Source organism: Cupressus sempervirens, chromosome 3 (genome assembly GCF_028749045.1).
Source record: "Cupressus sempervirens isolate cs-2001-9-10 chromosome 3, ASM2874904v1, whole genome shotgun sequence".
In the NCBI taxonomy this organism is placed as follows: Eukaryota; Viridiplantae; Streptophyta; class Pinopsida; order Cupressales; family Cupressaceae; genus Cupressus; species Cupressus sempervirens.
In genome coordinates this window covers 703786606-703811995 of record NC_143120.1, presented here as the reverse complement: position 1 = coordinate 703811995, position 25390 = coordinate 703786606, and the positions used below count along the sequence as shown (strand labels likewise).

Genomic DNA, 25390 nt, shown 5'->3' with positions numbered 1-25390 from the left:
GATGTTTCTAGAGAAAAGAAAAAGATAATATATTCTTTATTTTTATTTTTAAATAGTAATTTTCAAATTTTTAAATACAATTTTCCTGTATATCTTTAAATTAACAAAAATAATCTTAATCTTAAAGCTTAACACATAATAATTAATCTCACAAAATATTCAAATTCTACTTGTGTTTATCTTTTTCAATTTTCACTTGTTTAGATATCATAATATGATATCTAAACTAATAATCTTATATTAAAAATTATTATTATTTATTGAACAAATTTAATAATTTTTTAATCTTCCTTGTATTCTATATCTCACATCACTATGGTGGGCAAATTGGGGCTGAAACTTGCTTCTGCTGTTCCAGTCGCCTCTAACTGAACTCCCATCTGTGCAATAACCAGAGCTGAAGGTAGCCAAAGCTAAAGCTACATATGGAAAAGGAATAGGGACTCTTAATCTAAAATGAAAAAATCTGCCTCGATATCAAAATGGCAATCCGCTCGAACCCCAACCAGAAAAGACAAACTCTATTCATTCCAATCTCACGATTTTACTATGCATTACATTATACTATATATTTTGAGACAATGGCTAGTCGCCACATTATTCTATAAAACTAAAATTTAAAATATTAATTAAAAATCTAAATTAAATTTGCTAAAATTTATAACTTTCTTTTTTCAGAACCATAATTTTAACAAATATTACGTCCAATTTGTTTCTCTAAATGCAGGGACTCCAGCTCTCAAAGAGCTCTTGTTGTAATACTATCATAACTAAGCAATAGGCTTCTTGTGAACAAGATATGAGCAAGATTGATTTGAACTTCCTATGGCATTTATGTATGATCAGAGAAGTGGTATGGGATGATATGAGTAGGCATCACCTATTTTATAGTCACGTGTCATTGAATACGGTAGAGATAGAAATGTCTAAATTGCTCCCGCTGAGGTAGACCGCATTAATTCTGTTGACACCTATGCTCGCCTTCTCAATTGAATATTTGTATTATCTGATTTGTAAAAGAGGGAGAATACTTTGGTGAACGCTGCCTTCAATATTTTGAAACAGCTTTGGATACTTCAATTTAGATTGTTCACTTTAAGTCTCTTACAAGGGTGCTAAAATTATATTTCTATAAAATTAAATTTTATTGATAATGTTATTTCATGCAATTTTCTTCCTCATAGATGATTATTTCGAAACCTTTGCTAGATTTTACATGGATTAGAACAACCTATTAACTTAAACAAAATGTGTACATGGAATCATAATGTAAATAAAAAAAAATTAACAAGCATTGTGTGGTGAAAAATCAAATAAAGAATCTAAAGACAAAACATTTTGCAATCAATGAAAATAAGAATTCATTAAAATAAAGTAAAAGAAATAAATAGTAAAAGAATTCAATGATTATTTTAATATTTTTGGTCTATAAATCTTCACAAAAAAACTAAGAAATAGTAAAAGATAAAAATGACTATCAGTTATTTTCATTTTAGAGAGAGAGATAGAGAGAGAGAGAGATTATTTGTTTTTATGAATGATAGTGAGTAAGAGGAATAATACAAAGATAAAACAAAAATATAAATATAAAAGATTATTAGAGATAAAAATAGGAAGATAAAAATATGGATAGAGGATGTTCATAAATGGATCAAAATAAAATATAGAAACTGGCATATTGGTAGGGAGTGAGAGGCTGAAAAATAGGACGAGAGATGAGGGGAAGATGAAGACACAGAATGGCAAGAATAACAAAGATTATTAGGTTATAGATAGATAAAATATAAATTGAGGAAATGAAAAGTAGATAAAGATAGGGTAAAGGTAAAGATAGGGAAATGATAAAGACAACAGGAAGAAATGACTCTCTACATGTGTATGTATGAATAACATAAAGATAGGCATAAGGAGGTAGATAGAGAAATTGTGATTTAAAGAGAGACATGTCTATATAGAAATAGAGAGGTAAGAGATCTATTATTGTCTCAACATAATCATTGTACATGTTTTCACTATCAATATAATGCTTACACCTCATAAAACTAACAAGTAGCACGTAGTGACAACTACTTATTAATTATAATTGTATAGGAGTAAAAATAATATATTCCTAAATTGATAACATTTAGTAAAATAGTAATTCACATAATAAGATACAATAAAACAAAAGAAAATTTATTTAGTATTCTTAGTAGTCCATTTATTTATAAAATATATATGAATAGGAAAAATTGGTATATCAATCAAACTATTTAAATTTAGAAAATATCTTAAATTATTAGTATAAAAAATATTATAAAGTGTCATTTTAATAAGTATATAAAGTAGAGTAAGAAAATATCTTAATTTAATTTAATTGGTGTGTAGTAATAATTAAAAGAAGGATGTAACTCTATTACACATGTACTCTTAATTAAATTATTCTATATGTTTTAAATAGATATTAAAAAAAATCTTAAATAATTTCTAATAGATATTAAAACATTTCATTAAAATTACAATTTTTATTTACTAACAAATATAATTTCATTAATATTATTTGAAAACTTTAAGAGATATTGGACTTGTGATTTTGATGAGGAACATGTTGAACTTAAGAGAAAAAGTATGGTTTTTATTGATTTTATATTTATTTATAATCTTACAATTAAATAGTGTGTTAAAATATAAAAATAATAGAAGGTTGGTCTAGTAATGTAAATTTGAAACTTCATGATAGAAATAAAAAAAAATACTAGAAATGATTATTGAGATATAAATTCAAATTTTAAATTAGATCAATAGTATTTGACTCATCAGAGTATACAATTGTTTACAAAATTGAATTCTAAAATTCAGTGTACAAGATTCCAAATATTCTAACAATAAAATAATTCAAAATTAATTCTTTTGAATTTAAAAATCACAAAATATACTTGTATACTACATAAAACATTAATTATGTAATAATTTTAAGAATATTTGATTTATATTAGTTGAACTAAACAGTTTTAATCATTTGTTTGTTTCTTATTACAATAGTACTGTGCCTATTGTTAAATAAAAATACTAATTATAATATTTAGAAGATTATATTTCTATATATGCATGATCATACAATTAAGTTTATATTGCTCACCATCAACTTATCTTTTCCTCACATAATTGAACATCTTCTCTTTTTCTTTTTCTTCTCCTCTTCTAAATTTTGCCTTGCCCCCTCTAAATTGTTTTGAAGATCCCTAACTTGACGTTCTAAATTTTGCTTTACTGAGACAGCTTCGTTTTCAGCAGCAATCCTCGAAGCGCGCGCAGCATTCAATTGCTCTTGTAATTCTGTTGTTACACCTCGCGTTCTCTCTTCCATTTCACGCATATTCCGTTCCATCTGAAAGGCACAAATACGTAACAAGAATATGGTCCTTATAAACATCAATTACATGATGGGTTTATTATAGTGCTATAACAACTTTCCATTGATACAATATTCTTAAATTACCATCTCATTTAACTGTTTGATCTGTTCTGCATACACTTTTTCCTTGTCTTTTATGTGAAACAGCTGCGACGTCATCAACTGCATATATGAATGAATAAAAATGAGTTGAATGCCTTTGTTTATTCATTTTCAATACAAAATTCCATGCTTCATCTCACCTGAGCTTTAGCAAACAACTCATTGGAATAAGGTTGATTTCCATTATCAACACCTATTCGGTCTACATGCTCCAGTAATTGAGTTATTTGATTCTCCTTTACTGCTGCCGATGCGCTTCTGTGATTGTTGAAAACGACCATTCTTGAATTGCAACGATTTATTATTCTCTACAGAAGCATAGGAACACTATCATGAAGTTTATTTGTTTAGTTGTATGAACACCATAGTTGTAGATATTTCTAACTTGAGCATTCCTTACATAAGCAAGATTACATACAACAGACGACCCAAGGTAGAATTGGACACCTTATGCATACACTTTGTCAGTGCCACATTGAAACACTGGTGATCTTCACTGTCATGTAAGATAGAAGTATTGGTCCAAACATATTAAAAAGGCAATCCTCTTGGAGATAGAACCGCAATCCATGATAGACAAGCAAGATTAAAAAAGCTTTATGGGGCCTAAAGTTTTTTCTTTTTGGTTTTTAAATTTTTTTTAATAATGTTATTTTAGACATACACTAGACAAACGATACAATAGGAAAAAATATTTTGAGAGTGTGTAGTTTCTTTGGAGATATACAAAGATTAGCTTACATCTTATAAAGTTGTGTCTAGAATGCATTTGGCTAGGTGTCTTCCTAAGTCACCCTTTCACAATTCGAAAGGAATATTCTTCATTAGTAAGACTCTAGTTACAATTTTGAAATCGCTATGATTTAAAATATGAGAGATAGGTGTGAATGAAAATTCACGTCCTTTAGGTATCATGTTATTTTTGTATCAAGGGTATTTATCCATTTTAATGTCTAAAGAGAATGTCTACAAATTCTAATTTTAAACCCGTTTAGGGCCCGTTTGGTTGCAGGAATAGGAACATGGGAATAGGAATAGCTATTCTGGAATAGAAAATAGGGGTACATATTCCTATTCTCTATTTGGTTCAGCTAGAATTTGGTGGGGAATTCGTGGAACCAAAAATCTATGTTTTCTAAAATAAATAAAATTGGAATAGGAATACGTATTCCAATTCCACCTATTTGGGTGGAATTGTAAAACCTCATTTTTGGGCCAAAGTTGGAATACGTATTCCTATTTTATTTCATATTCCAATTCCAATTTGGTGCATCCAAATGAAGAATTCAAAATTTTAAGAATTTTCATATGCCTATTTCACTTGCATTACTGTTGCCAAATAGGCCCTTAATGAGTACTAGAAAGCTAACTTTAGATGTTTCTTATAAAATATGGACATTAGCAACCATAAACACATGAAACACAAAAATTATGTAGAAAACCAAAATAAGGTAAAAACTAAATTAAAAAGATCATTCTCAAATATATAAAATGAATGACTAAGGTGGATTTCAATAATGAATCATTAGGAATGAGCTCACCATCCTAAGAAGGCTCCCTATTAAATGCCCCATTGCATAGAAGAAAAAGGGTAAGAGAGGATAGATCGGTGACTGATATATAGACACAACACAATTGTAAGATATATAGTCCCCTTTGGTTGACTACTTTTGAAACCTAACACATTAAACTTCATGTTAATTTCCATTTTATTTCACATTTAACTTATGCAATAAAGGAGAGAGGTATTCTTTAACATACATAAGGTATTCACTAGGCTTTTTTTAGTTTTTTTTTTCCTTGTTGTTTCTCCAAATACACTATTTTGTATTTACAAGGTTTTATGAATTTATTAATGCCATTATTTTTAATTTACTTCCTTCCCTTTTCATGTGTGTAGTATTAAAAGGAAGATATGCCAAGTACCATTAAAGGACAGGTTTTTATGTTATGCCAAGTACCATTAATGATTTTTTCTTAACGAAGAACATATCAAGGGTTTCCATATTCTTTTAAAATTTGAAATCTTCAAAGATATGTGTGAATAACAATTAGGGGTTTCAAAGATATTTTTTCATAGGTTGTCTGGAGGATGGTGCTTACATCGAAAGTGTAGGAGACCTAGGTTGGGGACCATCTATCCTACCTAAGGAAAATGTGGAATTTATCCTCTCTCAATTGGAGATTTCTCTGGCAACACTAGTTTTGCATGGTTTTCCCTCTATCTTGGGACCCCCTAGTTCTTGGGACAAAAATGGTGTGAAAAAAGAGGTTCCCAATGCTCTAAACATGGTGACTAACATTCATAAGTGGTGGTTAGGATTGTTTGAGGATTTAAAAGGTATGTTACCTTCTCCTCCTTCCAAGGATCTGATCAGGGTGGGGTGTTTGGATGGAGAATGTAGTATTTTTGTTCCTTACCCTATCCTTTATAATACAATGCCTTTACTGGCATTGACCCTAATTGAGAATTTCCTTGGTCCTGGTCTAAATATTTAAGCTAGATCCTTATCTTCAGAAAGAGAAAATAACATCTATAAGGTTAGGTAGATGTTGCAAGCCTTCCAAAGTGTTTACTATCTTTTGAGTTTTCTAACAAGGCTAATTGTGCCTATGTCCTCTTTGGAGGACCTTAGATGTTTGGTAAGATGACCTTATCCTTTTATAAGTGGCCCCTAAAATGGAGCTATGATGAATCTTTTTTCCTAGTTGTCCTTCTCTAGGCAATGTTTCTTGGCCTTCTACTAGAATTTTTGAACTTGGAAGTTCTTAAAGGGTTATTGAGTTGCTTTGGGGTACTCCTTTTCATTGACTTGAGTACCTTAGCTAAATCTAGACTCCTCTTTACTAATGTTTGTGTGAATATAGGGAAACTAGAGAAACTCCCCTCGATAATTGTGATTAACCAAAAGAAGGTAATTAAATAGGCTAGTGGAAAAAATATTTCCCTAATAGTAAGATGAAACCAATTCAACAAGGAGGCCCTTCCTCTTTGATTCTCTCCTCTTTTGTCTCATCCCCTAAAAAGGTTTAGATAGAGAAATTATTAGTTGAACAAAAGGTTGATATACAAGCTTTGGTTAATGCGAAGATTTAGGGTGAAAATGAGGTTCCTTTCCAACAAGTCAAGATGGAATCTCCAAGATCTAGCCTTGAAGTGGGAAAAAATGACTAGTGAGCTTTTCCACTAGTAGGTCAATTTTTGCTAGCCCAGTTGGTAGGGATGATAACTATTGTGGAAGAGGATTTGAAAGATTTAAATTATTAATAGAATATAGTCAAGATGGTGAGCTAATATAGATAGGGTTTGAGGTTGGCCAACATTCATTACTAGTCATGTTGTCTAATTTGGAAGGCTTAGGGCATGATGGATTACTATGTCTAGTAGTCACAAAATTTTCTAAGGGTATAGAGTTGGTTTCTTCCAAGCTATTGGAGCCTCTTCCTTTTTTTGTCCTAGAAACCCAATTTTCATTGGAATCTAAAACAAGACAGTTGAATGATGGAGGCATAAGTTAATGGGTTAAGGTGAACAAAAGGAAGAAGAAACTTCCATCTTCAAATTAGATCTTCCTAATGGTCCCTAAGTCAAAATTGAAGCTTGATATGGGTGTTAAGAAGGCTGGTCAAGGCAGGAAGAATAATAAATATTTAAGAGAAATGGCTAGTAAAGAGGATACTATGTATGGGAAAAAATTGACCATCAAGGAGAGTTTTTCAAAAGGTTCAAAATGAAGATCATATTTAGGAGCATTATAGGACTAGGTGCTCCTTGTAGGAAAGACAATTCTAGAAATGTAGTTTGCGACCATACATTAGATATTCTTCATGCCTAAGAAAAATAAATGGCTAGAGAAAACTTTAAAAAGATATTTCTATTTAAATAAAGTAAAGTGATGGGATGTAGTTCCCAAGGAGTGTCTAGAGGAGTTGTAATCTTTTTAATGAGGATCCCTATACTTCACTTTGAGTTGATCTTGTCTAAAAATAACATTTTGTGTATTCATTTTGACAAATTAGAAATAAATTCTCTTGGTTTTTATCTAATTTTTATGCCCACAACTCCAATGTCGGAATGATGGTGTTTGTGGATAAACTATATTCACTTAGAGCCTCTTTTGTTCAAGACTTGTGGCTTATCATGGGTGATTTGAATACTACTTTGTGTGATTTGAAAAGGGTTGGTGGAATTTCTTTTGAAAGTCACTCTTATAGAAAGAAGGATTTGATGGGATGTATTGACTCTGTAGCCTTAGTGATTTGGGCCTTCAAGGCCTAAGTTTTACTTCATCTAATAGTAGATCTAGGAGTGATTTTAGTTGATTGGTTTAATCTTTGGTTACCCTTTCAAAACTTGGTTCTAACCATTTTTTGATTTCCCCAGTTTCTAAACCCTCAACTATTAAAATAAATTCTCCTTTTTGGTTTAAAAAAATGTGGGTGGAACATCTAGATCAAAGTGGGAGACTTTAGGAATGGTGGAATGTCAAGATTAAAGGGTCTACATTGTTTAAGATAACAATGGAAATAAACTTTATTAAAGGAAAGATGAAAGTTTGAAATAAATAGGTCTTTGAGGGAATTTTCCAACAAAAAATGATATCAAATTTGAGCTTGAAGTGATAATAAATCAATAAAAGATTGACGGGATTTCCTTAGACCGAGTGACAATGAAAAAACTTCCTTAACTAAATGGCATCATATCATAACTAAAGAGGAACAATTCTAGAGGCCAAGATTAAGAGAACTTTGGCATAACCTTGGAGGTAGGAATTCAAGTTTTTTCCATGTTAGTACTTCAAAACATAAAGTAGCTAACTAAATATCCAAAATTATCTTGGTCTCTTGAGTTAAAACTTTTAACAAATAAGTCTCTACAGAATTGATTGGTTTTTTTTTTTTCTCTTCTCTTGAAAGACAAATCTTTGGTTTTGGGGAACCAAGAAAAATTATTAGAAAATATTTCTTTCATTCTGAATAAGGAGAAGAAAAAGTCTCTTGTGGCTATTTCATCACTCAGAGAAATCAAGAATGTTCTTTTTTCCTTTCAAGGGGACAAATCCCTAGGCCCTAATGGTTTCTTCATGTTCTTCTAGTTTTTTTGACAAATTTTTGGGTATCAACTTTGTAAGATGGTCAAGGAATTATTTGGCACTAAACTCCTCCTGAAGAAAATAAATGCTACTTTTATTTTTTTTATTCTGAAAAAAATTTGATCCACTATTAGTTTGTGCTATATAATCAGGGAAGTACTACACATACTTCATAATTCTTTGAGGTTTGGGCCCTATTTTATCAAGATTTATGGCCAACATGTAATAATTGATTATAACCCCAAAGTGGTGAAAATACTTCTATAAAAGTTTGTAGGATTAGGTATCTTTCTTAATGTGTGACACAAAAATTTCTTCTTGTGTGGTATTGAGTTGTAAGGGTTTATAGATTGTAATTAGGTTGTAATCACTAGATCATAATAATATTGGACTTGTTGTTTGGTGGACATAGTCTAGGATTTGGGTGAACCATGTTAAATCTTGGCGTCATGTGTTCTCTTCTATGCGATCTATTATTTTATGATATTGTTTATATTTTCATGTAATTGTTATTTTTGTGCGAGGTTAATCCTAACAAGTGGTATCAAAGCAAGGTTGTTTCTTAGTTATCATCTATAGAAAAGTCTCATAGTTGAGTGGGAGTGATGGAAGATGAGGGTAAGGTGAAGGTGGATACATTTAATGGGCAGAAATTTTAGTTTTGGAAAATGCAAATGAGGGACTATCTTTATTAGAAGGGCTTATGGAATTCATTGGAAGAAAAATCTAAGAAACAGAGAAATTTGACAAATGAGGACTAGGATATTTTTGATGGGAAGGAACTTGGAAGCATTCGACTATTCTTGGCATCATCAATGACATTTAACATTACAAAAACAAAGATCATGAAAGATTTGATGCAAATCCTAGCAAAATTGTATGAAAGCCCTTTGCTTCAAATAATGTATTTCTCATGAAGCATTTATTTAATATGAACATTAGAGAAGGTGGATCTATTGTAGATCATTTAAATGAGTTTAATATTGTTAGTAGTCCATTACATTCTATGGGTATTAACTTTGATGAAGAAATTAGGCCACTCTTGACTTTGTGTTCTTTGCTTGAAAGTTGGAATGACTTGGTAATGGTTGTGAGTAATTTTTTTTTATAGATCTATCCACTAAATATGATGATGTCATCAGTGTTATTTTGAGTGAGAAAATTTGTAGAAAAACCTTTGGTGGATCTACATCAAGAAGTGCTTTAAACATACAAAGTAGAGGCAAAATGACTGAGAGAGGAAACAATTCTAGAAATCATGAGAAATCAATAGGAAAGTTAAAGGGAAAGAGGTGTCAATCAAGAGGGCCAAATGACTATTGGTACTATGGGAAACTAGGGTATAAGAAGAAAAAATTTTGAACATGAAAGAAAAATGAAGGAGATAACCAAGAAGGGAACAACAAGGAAAATATGGTAAGTAAAAAATCCGAAGAGGATTATTTACTTCTATATTTAGAAAGTGTTGATGCTTCGTGAGTTTTAGATTCTTGTGCTTCATTTCATGCTACACCTCATAGAACATATTTTACTAATTATTTCCAACAGAATTTTGAGCTTCTTTATTCTAGGGATAATGAACCTTGTCAAATTGTTGGAAAGGGAAAAGTTAAGATTAAGTTGTAGAATGAGAATCATTGGCTCCTACATTAGGTGAGACTTGTTCGAAGGCTAAGTAGGTTTCTAATTCTAGTAGGGCAACTTGGCGATGAGGCTTGTGTAGTTACTTTTAATGATAAAAATTAGAACGTTTCAAAAGGTTCCCTTATAGAGAAAAAAGGTTTGAAAGTAGGCACCTTATATCTTTGTATAGGTCATACTATTCCTTCTACTTTTATCATTTCAGAGATAAATGAGTGTTCAAAAACAATTGCTACAAATGAGTAGGGATAACAAATAATTTCTATAGATTCTGATAGATTTCTATAGCACAATAGACTTGGGCACATGAGTGAGAAAGGTATGTAATTGCTTCATTCAAAGAAAGTTTTAAAAGGTCTAAAGTGTGTTAATATGGATTTTTGTGAAGGTTGTGTGTATTGAAAACAAAAGAGAGTGAGTTTTGTGAAGAGAGGGAAGGAAAAGAAAAGTGAGAGATTAGAGCTTGTACATAGAGATATATGGGGACAAGCTCAGGTATCTTCTCTTGGTGGCTCTCATTACTATGTGACATTTATCAATCATGCAACTATAAAAGTATGTATTTATTTCCTTAGACATAAATCTAATGTATTTCAAACTTTTAAGAAATGAAAAATGCTTGGTTGAAAATGAGACTAGTAAGAAATTAGAATATTTTAGATCTTATAATGGGGGTGAGTATTGAAGTCATGAATTTGAAGATTATTGGTCCATTAAAGGTAGTTGTAAGTAGAAAACTATCACAAGGACTCCATATGAAAATAGAGTTGGTGAATGTGTAAACAAGACTATAATGGAGCATGCAAGGAGCATGAGGTTACATGTTGGTTTCCCTTAAAAATATGGGTGAAGGCTATCAATACTGTTGTATATTTGATTAATAGAGGTCCCTCTACTCCTTTGGGATGTTGTATTCTAGAGTAGGCTATTTTTAAGTGTTGAATATTCATAATTTTGTGAATTTTAGGAAAAAAATTCTTGTAATTTTTAAAATTATTAAGATTTAATGCAACCTAAATCACAATATTTTATTAAATTTAGTTCTAAAATATTTAAAATTGCTCAATAGTTTAATTTGTTAAAAGATTTAAACTCAAAGATTCTCCACAATAATCGATACATGATTAGATTTGATTCACCTAAATATTATATATTATCAAATAAATTAATATTAATTCACCAATAATTATCATAATTATTAATTACTTTATGGATATATTACCTATATTTAGTTTTCACTTTTGATTTAAAATTTAATGTAATTATCCTCATAATTTCTATAAGATAAAATATATTCAATTTTGATTTGTAATATTCCATGAGGATTAGTGAACTTCCTATTATTATTGAGATTTGCCAATATTTTATAGTAAAAATTTATGATTCCAAAATAATGCAAATGTAAATAATATTTAAAATTTAAAAAATTGAGAGATTCTCCAATAAAAATAATTTAATTTTTCAAAATAATGAAAGATTCACCAATAATTTATATCTTTTTTCTAGAGGGGGGTTTCTTAAAGTTTACCCTATTCTAGAGGAAGCATGAACTAGTTAGAAGGTGAGTTATTCTTTTCTAAAAGCCTTCAGTTATGAAGCATTTGCTCATATAGATTTTGAAAATAGACTTAAGTTGGAAGCTAACTCAAAGAAATGTGTATTTTTTGGATATAGCATTGATGAATTTGGTTACAAAATTTGAGATTTTGAAAATCATAAAATTATAAGAGGCAAGGATGTCATATTCAATGAGAAAGTATTGTACAAAGATTTTTTGCAACAACATGAGAAGAAAGAAGGTGATTATGTAGTGCTGGATGATATTCCAAAAGATGATGTTCCAAAAATTCCTCATGGTCTACAACAACTACAACAAAAAAATACCACACACACCAGTGAAATGTTAGATAGTCAACAAGGTTAGGTAGACATCTAGAAATATTTTCACCCTCTTTATATTCTATTTTACTTATTGATGTTGATGAACTTGAGTGTAATGATGAAGCTATTTAGGTGGATACTAAAATTTAATGTGAGTCTCCAATGGCAGATGAAATGTACTCCTTGGTAAAAAATAAGACTTGATATTTGTGCAAGTTTCTTGCAGGTAAATGAGCTCTAGAAAATAAAATGGTTTACATGTTGAAAGAAGAGGATGGAGGTAAGAAAATATTTAAAGCTAGGTTAGTTGCAAAAGGATTTGCACAAAAAAGGGCATTGATTTTGATGAGATGTTCTCTCCCATTTTAAAAATGACTTCTATTCATATTGCTTTAGGTATTGTGTCTACTGAAGATTTGCATTTGGAACAACTTGACATTAAAACAACCTTCCTCCATGGTTATTTGGATGAAGAGATCTATATGGCACAACTACAAGGATATGAAGTCAAAGGTAAGGACAACTCTGTGTGTAGATTAAAGAAAGTTTAGATGGCATGATGCATGCACCTTGGCAATGGTATTTGAATGTTGATAGTTTTATGCATGAGCATGGATATAGTAGGTTTCATTCAGATCAATGTGTTTATTTTAAGAGGTTGGATGATGAAAAATACATTATTTTATGTTTATATGTTGATGATATGCCTATAGTTGGGTCTAACATGGATCACATTAAGGGGCTGAAATGCCAATTGGCACAAGCATTTTCTATGAAGCATTTGGGGGCAGCAAAACAAACCACAGGTATGAAGATTTCCAAAGATAGGGAGAATGGAAAATTTACTTTATCTCGAGATGATTATATTGTGAAGGTATTGCAATGTTTCTCTATAGGGAATGCTAAATTGTCAACACATGTTTACTTGGTAATTCAAAGTTGACTAAGGAGATGTGTCTAAAGACATAAGAAGAGGAGGATAAGATGTCCAAGGCACCTTATGCTTCAGCTCTAGGAAGCTTGATGTATGCTATGGTATCTATAAGGATAGATATTTCACATGTAGTGGGTGTTGTTAGTAGGTATATGAGTCATGCAAGAATTGAACATTGAAATGTAGTCAAATGGATTCTCAGATATATGAGAGGAATATCTCTCAATTGTCTTCACTTTAGGGGCTCTACTAGTGATTTATAGAGATATATTAACTTAGATTTGGTAGGGGATATTGATACCACATAGAGTACTATAGGTTATATATTTACTATTGGTGGGGCAATAGTGAGCTAGGTTTCTCAATTGCAGAAGGTTAATGCTTTATCCTCTACAAATGTAGAGAATGTTGCTACTATAGAGGTAGCTAAGTAGATGATATAGCTTTAGTTCTTCTTGGAAGAATTGGGACACTATAAGAGGGATAATTATTTGTTTATAGATAGTTAGAGTTTTATTAATCTTGTGACGAATTCTACTTTACATTTAAAGACAAATCACATACAGTTGTGGTAACATTTGATTCGGTCAAATTTGGAAGATGGATAGTTACAACTGGACAAAATATATATAGATGACAATCCAATGGATATGTTTAGAAAGGTAGTGACAAGGGAGAAGTTGAACTCCTCTTTAGCTTTACTTGGTCTTCTAGACTCAACAAAATAATTGAACAACAGAATCTAGGGTTCTTTGATCAAGTGGTAGCCCCATAGCTACAAGGTTAATCTCCAATTGGGAGATTCTTGTCCAGTGTGGACCCTAATCAGTCCCCAAGTGGGAGATTGTTAGTTTGTGTTGATTGATTAGGAAAGTATTGTACATACTTCATAACTCTTTGGGGTTTAGGCCCTATTTTATTAAGATTTTAGGCTGACATGTAATATTTAATTATAATCCTAAAGTAGAAAACATACATTTATAAAAGTCCTTAGGGTTAGGTATCTTTCGTAATGTGTGATGTAAAAATTTCTTCTTGTCGTAGTATTGAGCTATAAGGGATTACAGATTGTAATCAGGTTGTAATCAATGGATCATAATAATACTTTACATGGTGTTTGGTGGATGTAGCCCAAGGTAGTGGTGAACCACGTTAAATCTTGTTGTCTTGTGTTCTCTTTTGTGAAATCTATTATTTTCTAATATTGTTTATATTTTCATGTAATTATTATTTTTGTCTGAGGTTAATCCAAACATCCACTTTGGTCAATGAATTTAGAACTATTAGTTTGTGCAACTCTATTTATAACATGTTCTCTAAAGTGCTAACTTTGTGTCTATTGGTTTTTCTTCCCTTGCTAACATCTTTAGAGAAAAAATAATTTTTGCTATGTCATCAAATTCCTAATTCTATTGTCAAAGTGTATAAGGTTATTGATTCTAGTAATTGTTCCAAAACTCTTATTTTCCTTCTTAAACTAGATTTCTCCAAGATATATGATCATCTAGATTGGGATTTTCTAGTCAAAATTATGAGTTATTTTGTGTTCTATGTTCATTTTGTTCATATTTTGTTTGAATTGATTTTGACCTTTTTTGCAATAGTTCTTGTGAATGGTTCTTCTTCATGTTTTTTTATCCTTCTATAAGATTAATGTAGGGTTATCACATTTCTCCATTTCTTTTCTCTTCAATGGCCAAATGTCTAGGACATTTTTGGAAATATAGTGCTTGCTTAGGTTTTCTATAAGGATTGAAACCTTTGTTTGAGGACATAATCTTCTCTTGTAAATACTTTGTAGATAATGTTGTTATAATGGAACACGATTCTCTAAAGGAGGCTCTAGCATGTAAAAAACTCCTTTACTCCTATAACTTGGCTACTAGACAACAAATTAACTAGCCGAAAAGCTCCATTTGCTTCATTAATACTACTATCAAAATCTAAAGGAAAATCATGACAATCTCGGATTGTTAGATTGGTGTTTTTCTTGAAACCTTCTAAGCCCTATGAATCCTTATGGGCTTCTTTGCTTGACTGATTCCATCACAAACACTTTGGTTGGAAAGGATCAATTATAAGTGAAGTTAGTAAACTTCAACTCAACAAGTCTACTATTGAAAGCCTCCCTTAGTATACAAACATTTTGTTTAAAATTTTGGGCAAAATTGAATTTTTCATTGAGAGAATCTAAAATAACTTTGTTTGATTTGGGGTGGAAGAAAATAAACATCTTTCTTTCATATCAAAGGACATGGTTTTCATATCTAAAATGAGTGGCAATATCAGTCTTTCATCCTCGAAAATGATGAAATTATCAGCTGTTGCCAAACAAATATGGAGGATTATTGGAGAGAAGAATATTAGAATAGTATAATAAGGATTAAATACATAACTAACACCCCCTCTTTGGATAATTTCTTTTTTACTGATGATATAGTGGTAGGCTATATCTTTAGGAAGGGCATCCTATAGGATAAAGCCACTGTCTTCCCAAAATCTAGATGGAAAATTGGATATGGCCTTGCCATACAATTTTAGAAAGATGACTCACTGATGAAAAAGCCCTTGTCTTTGATTATCTATAATAATCTTGTAATGGAAAGATGTCTCCATCACTTTGAAGAAAAAGTGGTAGACTATTGGAAAGAAGGTTAGTGGGTTTGGTTGTTAGACTTAGATCCTATTATGTATTCTATCCAAATCTATCTTATTACTTCTACAATTCAAAGAATATTCAAGGATACTTTTGAGCATTATGAAAGTGACTAAGATAATTAGTCCACCTTCTATTTGGGCCTTAATTTGAATGAACAATCTTATTGCCTAGACAAACATTTTTTAATGACTTTCTCTCCAAGATAAAATCCTGACCCTAGATAACCTCAAAAAGAGATATTTTCTTTTTCACAATAGGTTCTTTCATTGTAAAAATTAGGCACTATTGGTTAATCACATCTTCATTACTTGGTCTTATGGTTGGAATACTTGAATGAAAATTCTTAAGGCTTGGAACCTCTATTGGATAACTCTAGAAAACATGGGACATCTATAGACGATTTGAAATGATTTTAAAGGAAATGTAGATAAAAATTTCTATTTTCTTTTGTTCCCCCATGTTTTATGGTACCTTTAGAAGAAAATGAATGACATGGTTTTCAAGGATAAAGACTAATTGATACTTTGGATAAGTAGATATGTTGGAGTTGTGTTTTATGGGAACATATCACTAGTACTAAGAAAATAGATAATGAAGATCAAGATTCATCTGTTAGACTTAGGAAACTATTTAAGAATCATCTAAGTTATCTGGAAGAGAAGATATCATTCTGATGTATGCACTTAGAAAAGACATTATTAACATGGGAGTAGTTAGGTATGGATACTACAAAGTGTCAAGATGACATATGCTAGAGCACAAGTTAGTATAGTAAATAGAAAAGGAGATATAAAGGTTTTAGATCAATTGAAATAGTATATAGGCAGGAACAAAGTATAACGGAAAATGATTAATTATAATTTAAGGAATTATTATTTTTTAAATAATTACTTCACTAATTAGGGATGGCATCCTAGATGTTAACCTCAAGATGGAAAGAGTTAATAATATTTTAGTCAAGTGTATGAAAACTTGAAGGCTAAATGGATAGTATTTTTAGAATTAAAAAGGTATAAAGGAAAGTTTAACAAAGAAAAGTTACGTGTGCTTCTAATGAATTCTATCTAAAAAAATATTATGAGAATTTTGATGCATGATTAGTGGATTGTAAGTCTTGTAAAGAGAAGAAAGTACCATATAAGATATTGAAGATATCAACAATGAGAAAAAAAAATTTATATCTATCTTTTTTTATCAAGGAATTACATTGTAAATTACATGTTTTAGCAGTGGGCTCAACTTGTACAACATTTTATATATGTATATGTTGTTAGAAATGCAGATGGAATAACTAAGGGGGGCAGAGGGGGTGAATCAATTACCACAAAAACAAATCCATAAATCACTTACTACTCTCACTCGGTAAACATTCATGAAAATACTATAACTCGGTAAGAGTAATGAATGTTAAATTTAACAGATTTTAACATGCATGAAATAACTTGCAATCATAAAAGTAATAGCATGAGCACAAGAGACACTGGATTTAACATGGAAAACCAATATGGGAAAAACCACCAATGTAACTAGCTACTAATTTTCACTCTTCTGAAGTGAGCGTTGTTAGGAGCCAATCCTATTAAGGTTAGAAAACATAGTGTTAGGTGTGACCTTTTTAGAAGATGTAATCACCCTATTAGGGGTGGCCTTTTTAGAGGTCTCTAGAACAATCCAATAGAGTTGTCACCTTGTTAGAGGATTTACAAAATGGTTGTTAGACCAACTCTATTAAGAGATTTTGGAATCACTACTACAATGATTAGAAAGTAACAATGAAATGACATGAATGAGATGCAACTAAAATTGTTGATTATAGATCTCAGTTCTGCACTATTAGATCCTTCTTGATTGAATATAGCTTTGCTACTCCTCAAGCATATCTGAGCATCCTTCAAAATTTTCTCTCACAAACAATCATTTCACCTTCACATTCATATCATATCAAATCCACTTCTCACACTTAGAATTTGCAACATGATCTCTTATATATAACATTTAGATTACCAAGTCAGCTCATTTATAAGTCATAATCATTTATAATCATTACCATAGTCGGCTGGAAATAATACTTAAAACATTTAACCTTAAATCATAAATTAACAAATTCCTTAACTGGCGAACCCTGCTCGGTAAACACTATTCTAGAAAAAAATTCCACAGTTAACCATCAAAAGATCAGTTAACTTTGAAAATCCTATGAAATTCTTTGGTTACTGAGTAAACTCAGTAGACACTAACTTGCCTTTGCTAACCTTGAGAGCTCGATACAAACAATTTTCTGCCATATTTTCCTTTGATGACCGAGTGAGCTTGGTAGACACTATCTACACAAGGTAAAGTCTAGGAATGCTTGGTAGACAAATAAAATTATCTTGCAAACCAACTGAGCTTGTGAAGGCTGACAGATAATTGGTATGACATTTGTGTAACATCAAAGACAACACACAATTGGATAGTTGTATCCAACAATCTCCCTCTTTGGCATTGATGGTAACATAGCATGTCATAGCATGATGAAATTTGAGAACAAGACTTTTTTCTGACAAAAAGTTTTCTCCCTCTTAGATTTTGCAACTCAAACTTCAATTATCTATAGGAGTCACTCTCTCTGATAGAAAACTCTCCCTCTTTCTTAGTAATTTCTCCTTTTGATTGATTCTAGAAAGATATAACAATAAGCTCTCCTTCTTAAAAATTAAAGATAGGTATGACACTAAACTCTCCCTCTTTGAAAAAACATGCCAAAGACAACACAACTTAAATAAATTTCAATGTACCTTAAGTATTGATTCATATGCAATGTTTCATTGACTATGCTGCATCAACTGCTTTACCTCGGTTCCTATTTATGCATCACTAAAATTTTTATTTTAGTGAACTTCAAATACGAGAATGACCCCTAGCTTACCTCTTAGATACAAGAATGCATCCTGAGGTAGTGACTTTGTGAATATGTTATCAATATGTTCCTTTGTATGAACATATTCCAATATGATTTCCTTATCTTGCACCAATTCACTACAAAGTGATACTTTATAGGAATATGCTTGGTTTTGGAATACATTACTAGATTCTTTGAGATGTTAATTGCACATGTGTTATCACAAAACATGAAAACTAGTTCTTTAATCCCTACATTCATGCCTTCGAACAATTGTTTGAAAAAAACAATGCAAGAATAGTTTACTACTGCTACAACATACTCTACCTCTACTATTGATTGGGATGTACAATTTTTCTTTTTACTTGTCCAAGATACCAATCTTTTACCAAGAAAGAATGCACCTGCAATTGTACTTTTCCTATCATCAATATTTCTTGCCCAATCTGCATCAGTCAACACTTTCAAATCCACGTTTCCTCCAAGTTTATACCACAATCCATAATCTTCAATTCCTTTCAAGTATCTCAAGATTCTTTTTACTACCATCATATGATTTTCTCTAGGTTTAGTTGAGAATCTTGCTACAATACCAACTGCTAAAGCAATATTAGGTCTTGTATGAACAACATATTGCAATTTTCCAATCATTGATCTATATAGGATCTGATCTTCCTCTTTTGAATCATCATCCTTTGTAATTTTTAGTTCAGTACACATGGGAGTTCCAACTAGTTTAGAGTCTTCCATAGAAAATTTCTTGAGTATCTTCTTAATATATTTTGATTGAGTGATGTAGATACCATTCTTTCTTTCTTAAATCTGAAGACTAGAAAATAATTTAATCTCTCCAAACATGGACATTTCAAATTCTTTTCTCATTTTCTCTGAGAATTCTTTACATTGATCATCATTCCCTATAAAAAAAGTATCATCTGCAAATATTTCTATCAAAACAATCTTGTTATCTGATCCTTGTTTGATGTAAAGACTATTGTTGTCATTAGTCCTTTGGAAACTAGTCTGAATAAGATAGTTATATAGTCTTTCATATCATGCTCTAGGGACTTACTTCTAACCATACAATTCTTTGTGTAACTTATAGACCATGTCCTTCTTGTCTCGATCAATGAAGCCTTCAGGTTGTTCAATGTAGACTTCTTCATAAAGAATAACATTGACAAATATAGACTTGACATCCATCTAATATACTTTAAATCCTTTATGTGTTGCATATGCAAGTAGTGTCCTGACACCTTCCAATCTTACAACTGGAGCAAAAGTCTCTCCATAATCTACACCTTCTTCTTGAGAATATCCTTTGTACATGAATCTAGCCTTGTTCCTTGATACATGTCCATCTTCATTTGACTTATTCCTAAATACGCATTTAGTTCCAATCGCATCTTTGTCTTTAGGCCTAGGTACAAGAGTCCAAGTTTTGTTCTTCTCTATTTTCTCTATTTCTTATTCATATCTTCAATCCAACTTTAATTTTCCAATGCATCTTTGACATTTCTAGGTTCAAAATCAGCAAGTATACATCTACTTTTTAGCTTACTTCTTGTCATGGTACCTTTAGATTTGTCTCCAATAATCTAATCTGGTATGTGATGCCACTTGACATATTTGGCTAGCATAGGCTCCTTTCCTTTTGAATGAATTACATTGTTATCTTCTTGTGTTTCAACTTCAAGTTCTAGTTGTAGACACCTAAATTTGATTACACTGCTTTGGTAATCTAATTTAGTTATCTAAAAAGGCATTATTAATTAAATTTCTATTTAATTAATCCTTTGTCATCCCCTAGTTGATTAATTTAATTAATCATCTATAGTCCTAATTGATAAATCAAATAATCTATTATTTATCAATTAAATCCTTTTCTCCTATCTAATTCCAAAAATCCCCATTTATTAAATAAATCTATTTGATAAATAAAATCCTCAAATTCAAAAACCCCTAACCTATCTCTAATCCTCCATTTAGCCTAATCCACCCCATCCACCCATACTAACCAAGCTTAGCCACTAACTCACCCACCCTCATTAATGCCATCCACTTGTACATCTCTAACATCCCTAATCTAATCCTAAACCCAAGCCTAATCCACCCCCTAATGTTGTCACATTCCTTAAACAAGTTTAAGACTTTCCTAATCCAAACCAAAGTCTCCCCTCAAAAAACCCAACCACTAAGTCATGAGTGCTCTTACAAAATATAAAAGAATCTTACAAGCCCACTCATGACTCTTACACCCATCTTTCACACTCTTACCTCTTCCACACTCATTCCTCTTACATCCCTCTTACATACTCAACCCCACTCATCATGCCTTTAACCAACCCTTTACCCTACCCTCTCACACTCATCCTCCTTGTGACAAGTGTCACCTTCCCATTGGTGCTAAACAAGCACAATCCATGTGCTCTCCTTTGAGTGCATCCTAGCCCTCGTTAAGCCTTCATCCATCCTTGCATCTAAGCCCTCCATCCCTCTACCCCTTAGCCTATAAATTGAATCCCATCCCAAGCCATTTCATCAACAATCTTGGAGCTAAAGTTACCATGCTATTTTGAGAACCAAAGCCATACCCATACCCTTATAATGCCAAATTGAGAGCTCACAAAGCTACCAATTTTCTATTATCCATCTCCACCATTGAAACAACTTTGAGCATTTGAGCATACATCCACATCAAAGGACACATCTACAAAATCAAGGAAGCATGTAGTGTTTCCTTTTTTGGTTTTGCATTCTTTAATTGTTTCTTTTGTCTAATCTCATATGTGAATATAGTTTTAGTTTGTGAATGTTTTCTTTAATGTTAATGTTCTTTGCACACTAAGATTCTTGTTCTACACTAGTAGCTTGGGCTCAATAGCTATTGACTTGGTAGCTTCAGGCTGTGACTTGGGTCCTGGTGACTTGATTTGAACTATTTCTAATTCGGTAGCTATGCTAGGCTTGGTAGATATTGTTTTTCTTTCGGAAAATGTGTTTAGCAATGTATCAATAATAATAAATCTCTTGTAATATTCAAGTTCCTTCTTGCTTTCTTCTGCTATCTTTTCTGCAAACTCATCAACTTTCACATGTGCACTTTCTATAACTTTGTGAGTAGACAAATTCAAACATCTATATGCCTTGCTTTTGGAAAAATATCCTAAGAATATTCTTTCATCAGCTTTAGCATCAAATTTTCCTTTTCTAGATTCTTTCAGAATGTAAAATTTACTTCCAAATACTTAAAGATAGCCTATATTAGGTTTATAGCCATACCATAACTCATAAGGCATTTTGAATGAGTCCTTCAATTGTACTTGATTTAAGCTATGAATTGTAGTGCTGATAGCTTCGTTTCAGTATTTGATAGCAATGTTCTTTTCAATCATCAAAGTCCTTACACAATCCATGGTGGATTTGTTCCTCCTTTCAGCTATTCCATTTTTATAGGGAGTTCTAGGAGATGATACCTACCTTTTGATTCCTCTTTCAATACAAAAGTTATTGAATTCATTAGAGATGAATTCACCACCTCTGTCTGATCTCAAGCATTTTACTCTTTTACCTATTTCTTTTTCCACTCTTGCTAAATACAATTTGAACTTTTCAAATGCCTTTGACTTCTCTCTTAAGTACATAATAGTCATCATTCTAGTGTAGTCATCAACAAAAAGCATAAAGAACTTTTCACCAGTATAAATTTCTACTCTAGTGGGTCCACATAAATCAGTATGTAGAATTTTCAAAATATCGTCAAACTGATAGTTTTTACTTTCAAAACTAGTCTTTACCATCTTACCAATCTGATAATTCTTGCATAGACTAACATTAAGTTTATTGAAATTAGGAATGCCTCTTACTTTCCTAAATTTTCTTATCTTCGTCATATATTCAAAGTTTACATGACACAACCTTTGATGCCATAACCAACTTTCTTCAACTTGAGCAATAAAACATGACCATTCACCAAGTTCAAGATAAAATAAGTTACCTTTTATTTGTTTGCCTAATCTAATCATCTTTCCTTTTTCATCCAACAACCTTGCTTTTCCATGCATGAATTCTAATTTGAATCCAATGCTGATTAGCTGTGAAACACTCAACAGATTGTGTTTTAGTCCTTCAACCAAATATGCATTATCACATACAAGTTCTTTGGTTAAAGAAATTATGCCTCTTCCTTTTATACAACAAGGTTCATTATTATCATACCTTACATTGCCACCATCATAGTCTTCAAAGTTTTCAAATTTTTCTTTATCACCAATCATATGATGTGAACATCCACTGTCTATAGTCCATGTGAACATCTTTTACAACAATGTAAAGGATTTCATTTTCACTACTATTTGAATCTTTTGAATCTTTAGCCATAAAGCATGTCTTCTTACCTTTGTCCTTGAAATGTTTGTGTTTTTTTAAGTTCTTCTTGTCATTGCACTTTTTACCTTTCTTCTCATCCTTGTTTTTCTTCTTTAGGCACCTAGCTACAATATGACCTATTTCTTCACATGAGAAACAAATTAAAGGAATTTTACCTTTGTACTTTCCTTTGCTTTCTGAATATTTCTTTGTAAGCAATTCTTCAATCACTTCAAGATCATTATCAAAACTCTCTTCTGATTCTTCTTCACTATCTGATTGAATGTCCTTAATCTTCTTCCCTTTCTCCTTGAGTGAAATCTTGGCTTCAAATGCTGATTCAACATTCTTTGAGGCTAGAACATAATTATCAAAATTATCTAGTTCAAATGCTATCAGTCTTCCCACAATGTCATCCAGGTTTATCTTATGATTTTCTTTACATCTCCTTTCTTGAATTGTAGACACTCTTGTTGCATAAATAGGAAATAGCATTCTGAGAGCTTTACTTATGATAGTCTTATTGGTCTAACTTTTTCTGCAGTAAAAATTTTTCAGTTAAACCATAGAAAGGTCAGGTGATCTATGTCTAAATGAAGTATAAAGTTTTGGATAAACCATCTGTGAGAAATATCCGCCTTGTAAGCCTTACATTCATCTCTATTTATGAAAGGTCGGGCGCGAAAATTTTCAAAATTCAAAAGAAGCGAATATGCTTCCGTATTCCTTTTCCTCTCTCCCGGGTTACCTTTCTTACTGTTTGTCGCAACCGTCAGATCTGATTAGATCTACCGCTGGCGTTATCTCGCTATTGAAAGTTGCATGCTCATTAAGTATAGCGAGATAGCGAGTGCCGAGTTTTTTTTAAAGCGGTGGGACCATGAAGTGAACGTGCGGCGATCGAAGATTTGCTATTTAATTGCTTTATTGTGCAGGTACACTTAGCAATTCGCCGTAAAAAGGGGGAAAAGGACCCACTAGAATATTTGACATCAGAGCCGAAATGTTGATATTTTTCCGGAAGTACCGCCACCTCGCTATCGGAAAATTCAGGCACTTCACCGTTAGCGAAGTAGCGAGGCCACGTGAAAATCTTAAAATGATGACATTGCATCTTGCTTGTGTCATAATTACACCAGGTGGCATGACCTGTCGTAAATACTGTTGTCAGAATCAGTTTTAATTAAACAGAAGTCATTACCGGGTACCCCCTTGTTTTTTCTGGCACGGAATCCTTTAAAGTGCCGAAGCTCGCTACCTCGCTATCGGAAAATTGAGGTTCTTCACCGTTAGCGAGTTAGCGAGGGCCCGTAAAGTGGTAAAAGATCGGCAAGATCTATGATGACGTGTAATGACAGGTGACTGATAAAATTTGACATGTGCTAGCTGTGCAGAGATCCGATTCTCATTAATGCTTACCTGACTAAATGTACAAGAAATCTGGAACGTCAGTTTGAAGTGAATCAACGGAGCTTGCTATCTCGTTATGAAGAGTTGCAAGGAAGATAATTATAGCGACATAGCGAGATGGGCCCACCGCCTTCTTTCTTAAGAAGCCCTGTAGCGTATCTTTCGATCATTTCTTGATCCGATCAACGGTTGTCGCCGCCTCGTTATGGAAAGGTGCTTGTTCTTTATGCATAACGAAGTAGCGACATGCTGACACGTGTTCTCCATCGTCAGTGGGTTTAAAGGTAAGCGCCATCAAAAGAAAGAATTATGTACATGGCAAGCTCTCATTGGGTAATATGACTGACATGGCAAGTGTAACTCCTAGTTGTTCTCTTTGTACCGCATGATCGTAGGATCTTTGAAGATCAACGGCGCAATTTTAAATTAAAAATGTAGTGCCACTCTCTGTATTAATTAGACAAGAAAGCTTCGTCCGTGAGAAAAAATAGAGTATAATACACAGAGATTGCATCAGTTTCATTTCACGCGAGAAAAGATTTGAAGCCATTCCTGTGCAGAAGCTATTACTGAAAGAAAAGCGTGCCAAGGTTGATAAGAAATTGTCAAGTTATCTGTTCGCTGAAATTTTACAGGAATTCAAAGGAAAATTGAGACAGAATTCAAGTAAGTAAAACTGCCATCATCTTTGTGAGCTTTTAAGTTTTAAAGAGGATAGCTCAAGATGCCTCCTAAGAAGGGATTTACAGGAGCAGTAAACTACCTGGATAGAAATGTGCATGACGATTTACTTGAGTTACTTCCTGAGTCCACTGTAGAAACGGTGCAAGTCAAGAGGTTGACCTCACTCAATCCTAGGCTTAGGGTAGCTGATGGATTGTATGATAAGGGTAATTGGGTCCGGGATGCTCAAACTGCTCAGACTGGTTTGAGTTTATTCAAGAAATGGTTTGCAGAGACAAAGTTATATGCCCCTCATGCCAACATTTGGAATTTTGATCTTGGGAAGCTTGTTGTTCCCAGCGTG

The 25390-nt window shown here is 32.2% G+C and overlaps 1 protein-coding gene across 1 annotated transcript in view; it reads right to left on the bottom strand.

Annotated features, from left to right (window-relative positions):
- Positions 1–2938: 2938 nt before the first annotated feature.
- LOC149568696 (immune-associated nucleotide-binding protein 1-like) overlaps positions 2939–25390 on the bottom strand; it is a 390368-nt gene continuing 367916 nt past the window's right edge. Inside the window, exons 4-6 of the mRNA XM_089821584.1 lie at positions 3637–3804; positions 3479–3556; positions 2939–3367 (exon numbers count right to left, since the gene is read on the bottom strand). Coding sequence (XP_089677710.1) covers positions 3137–3367; positions 3479–3556; positions 3637–3804 — 477 coding nt within the window. The 3' untranslated portion in view covers positions 2939–3136. The remainder of the gene's footprint in view (positions 3368–3478; positions 3557–3636; positions 3805–25390) is intronic.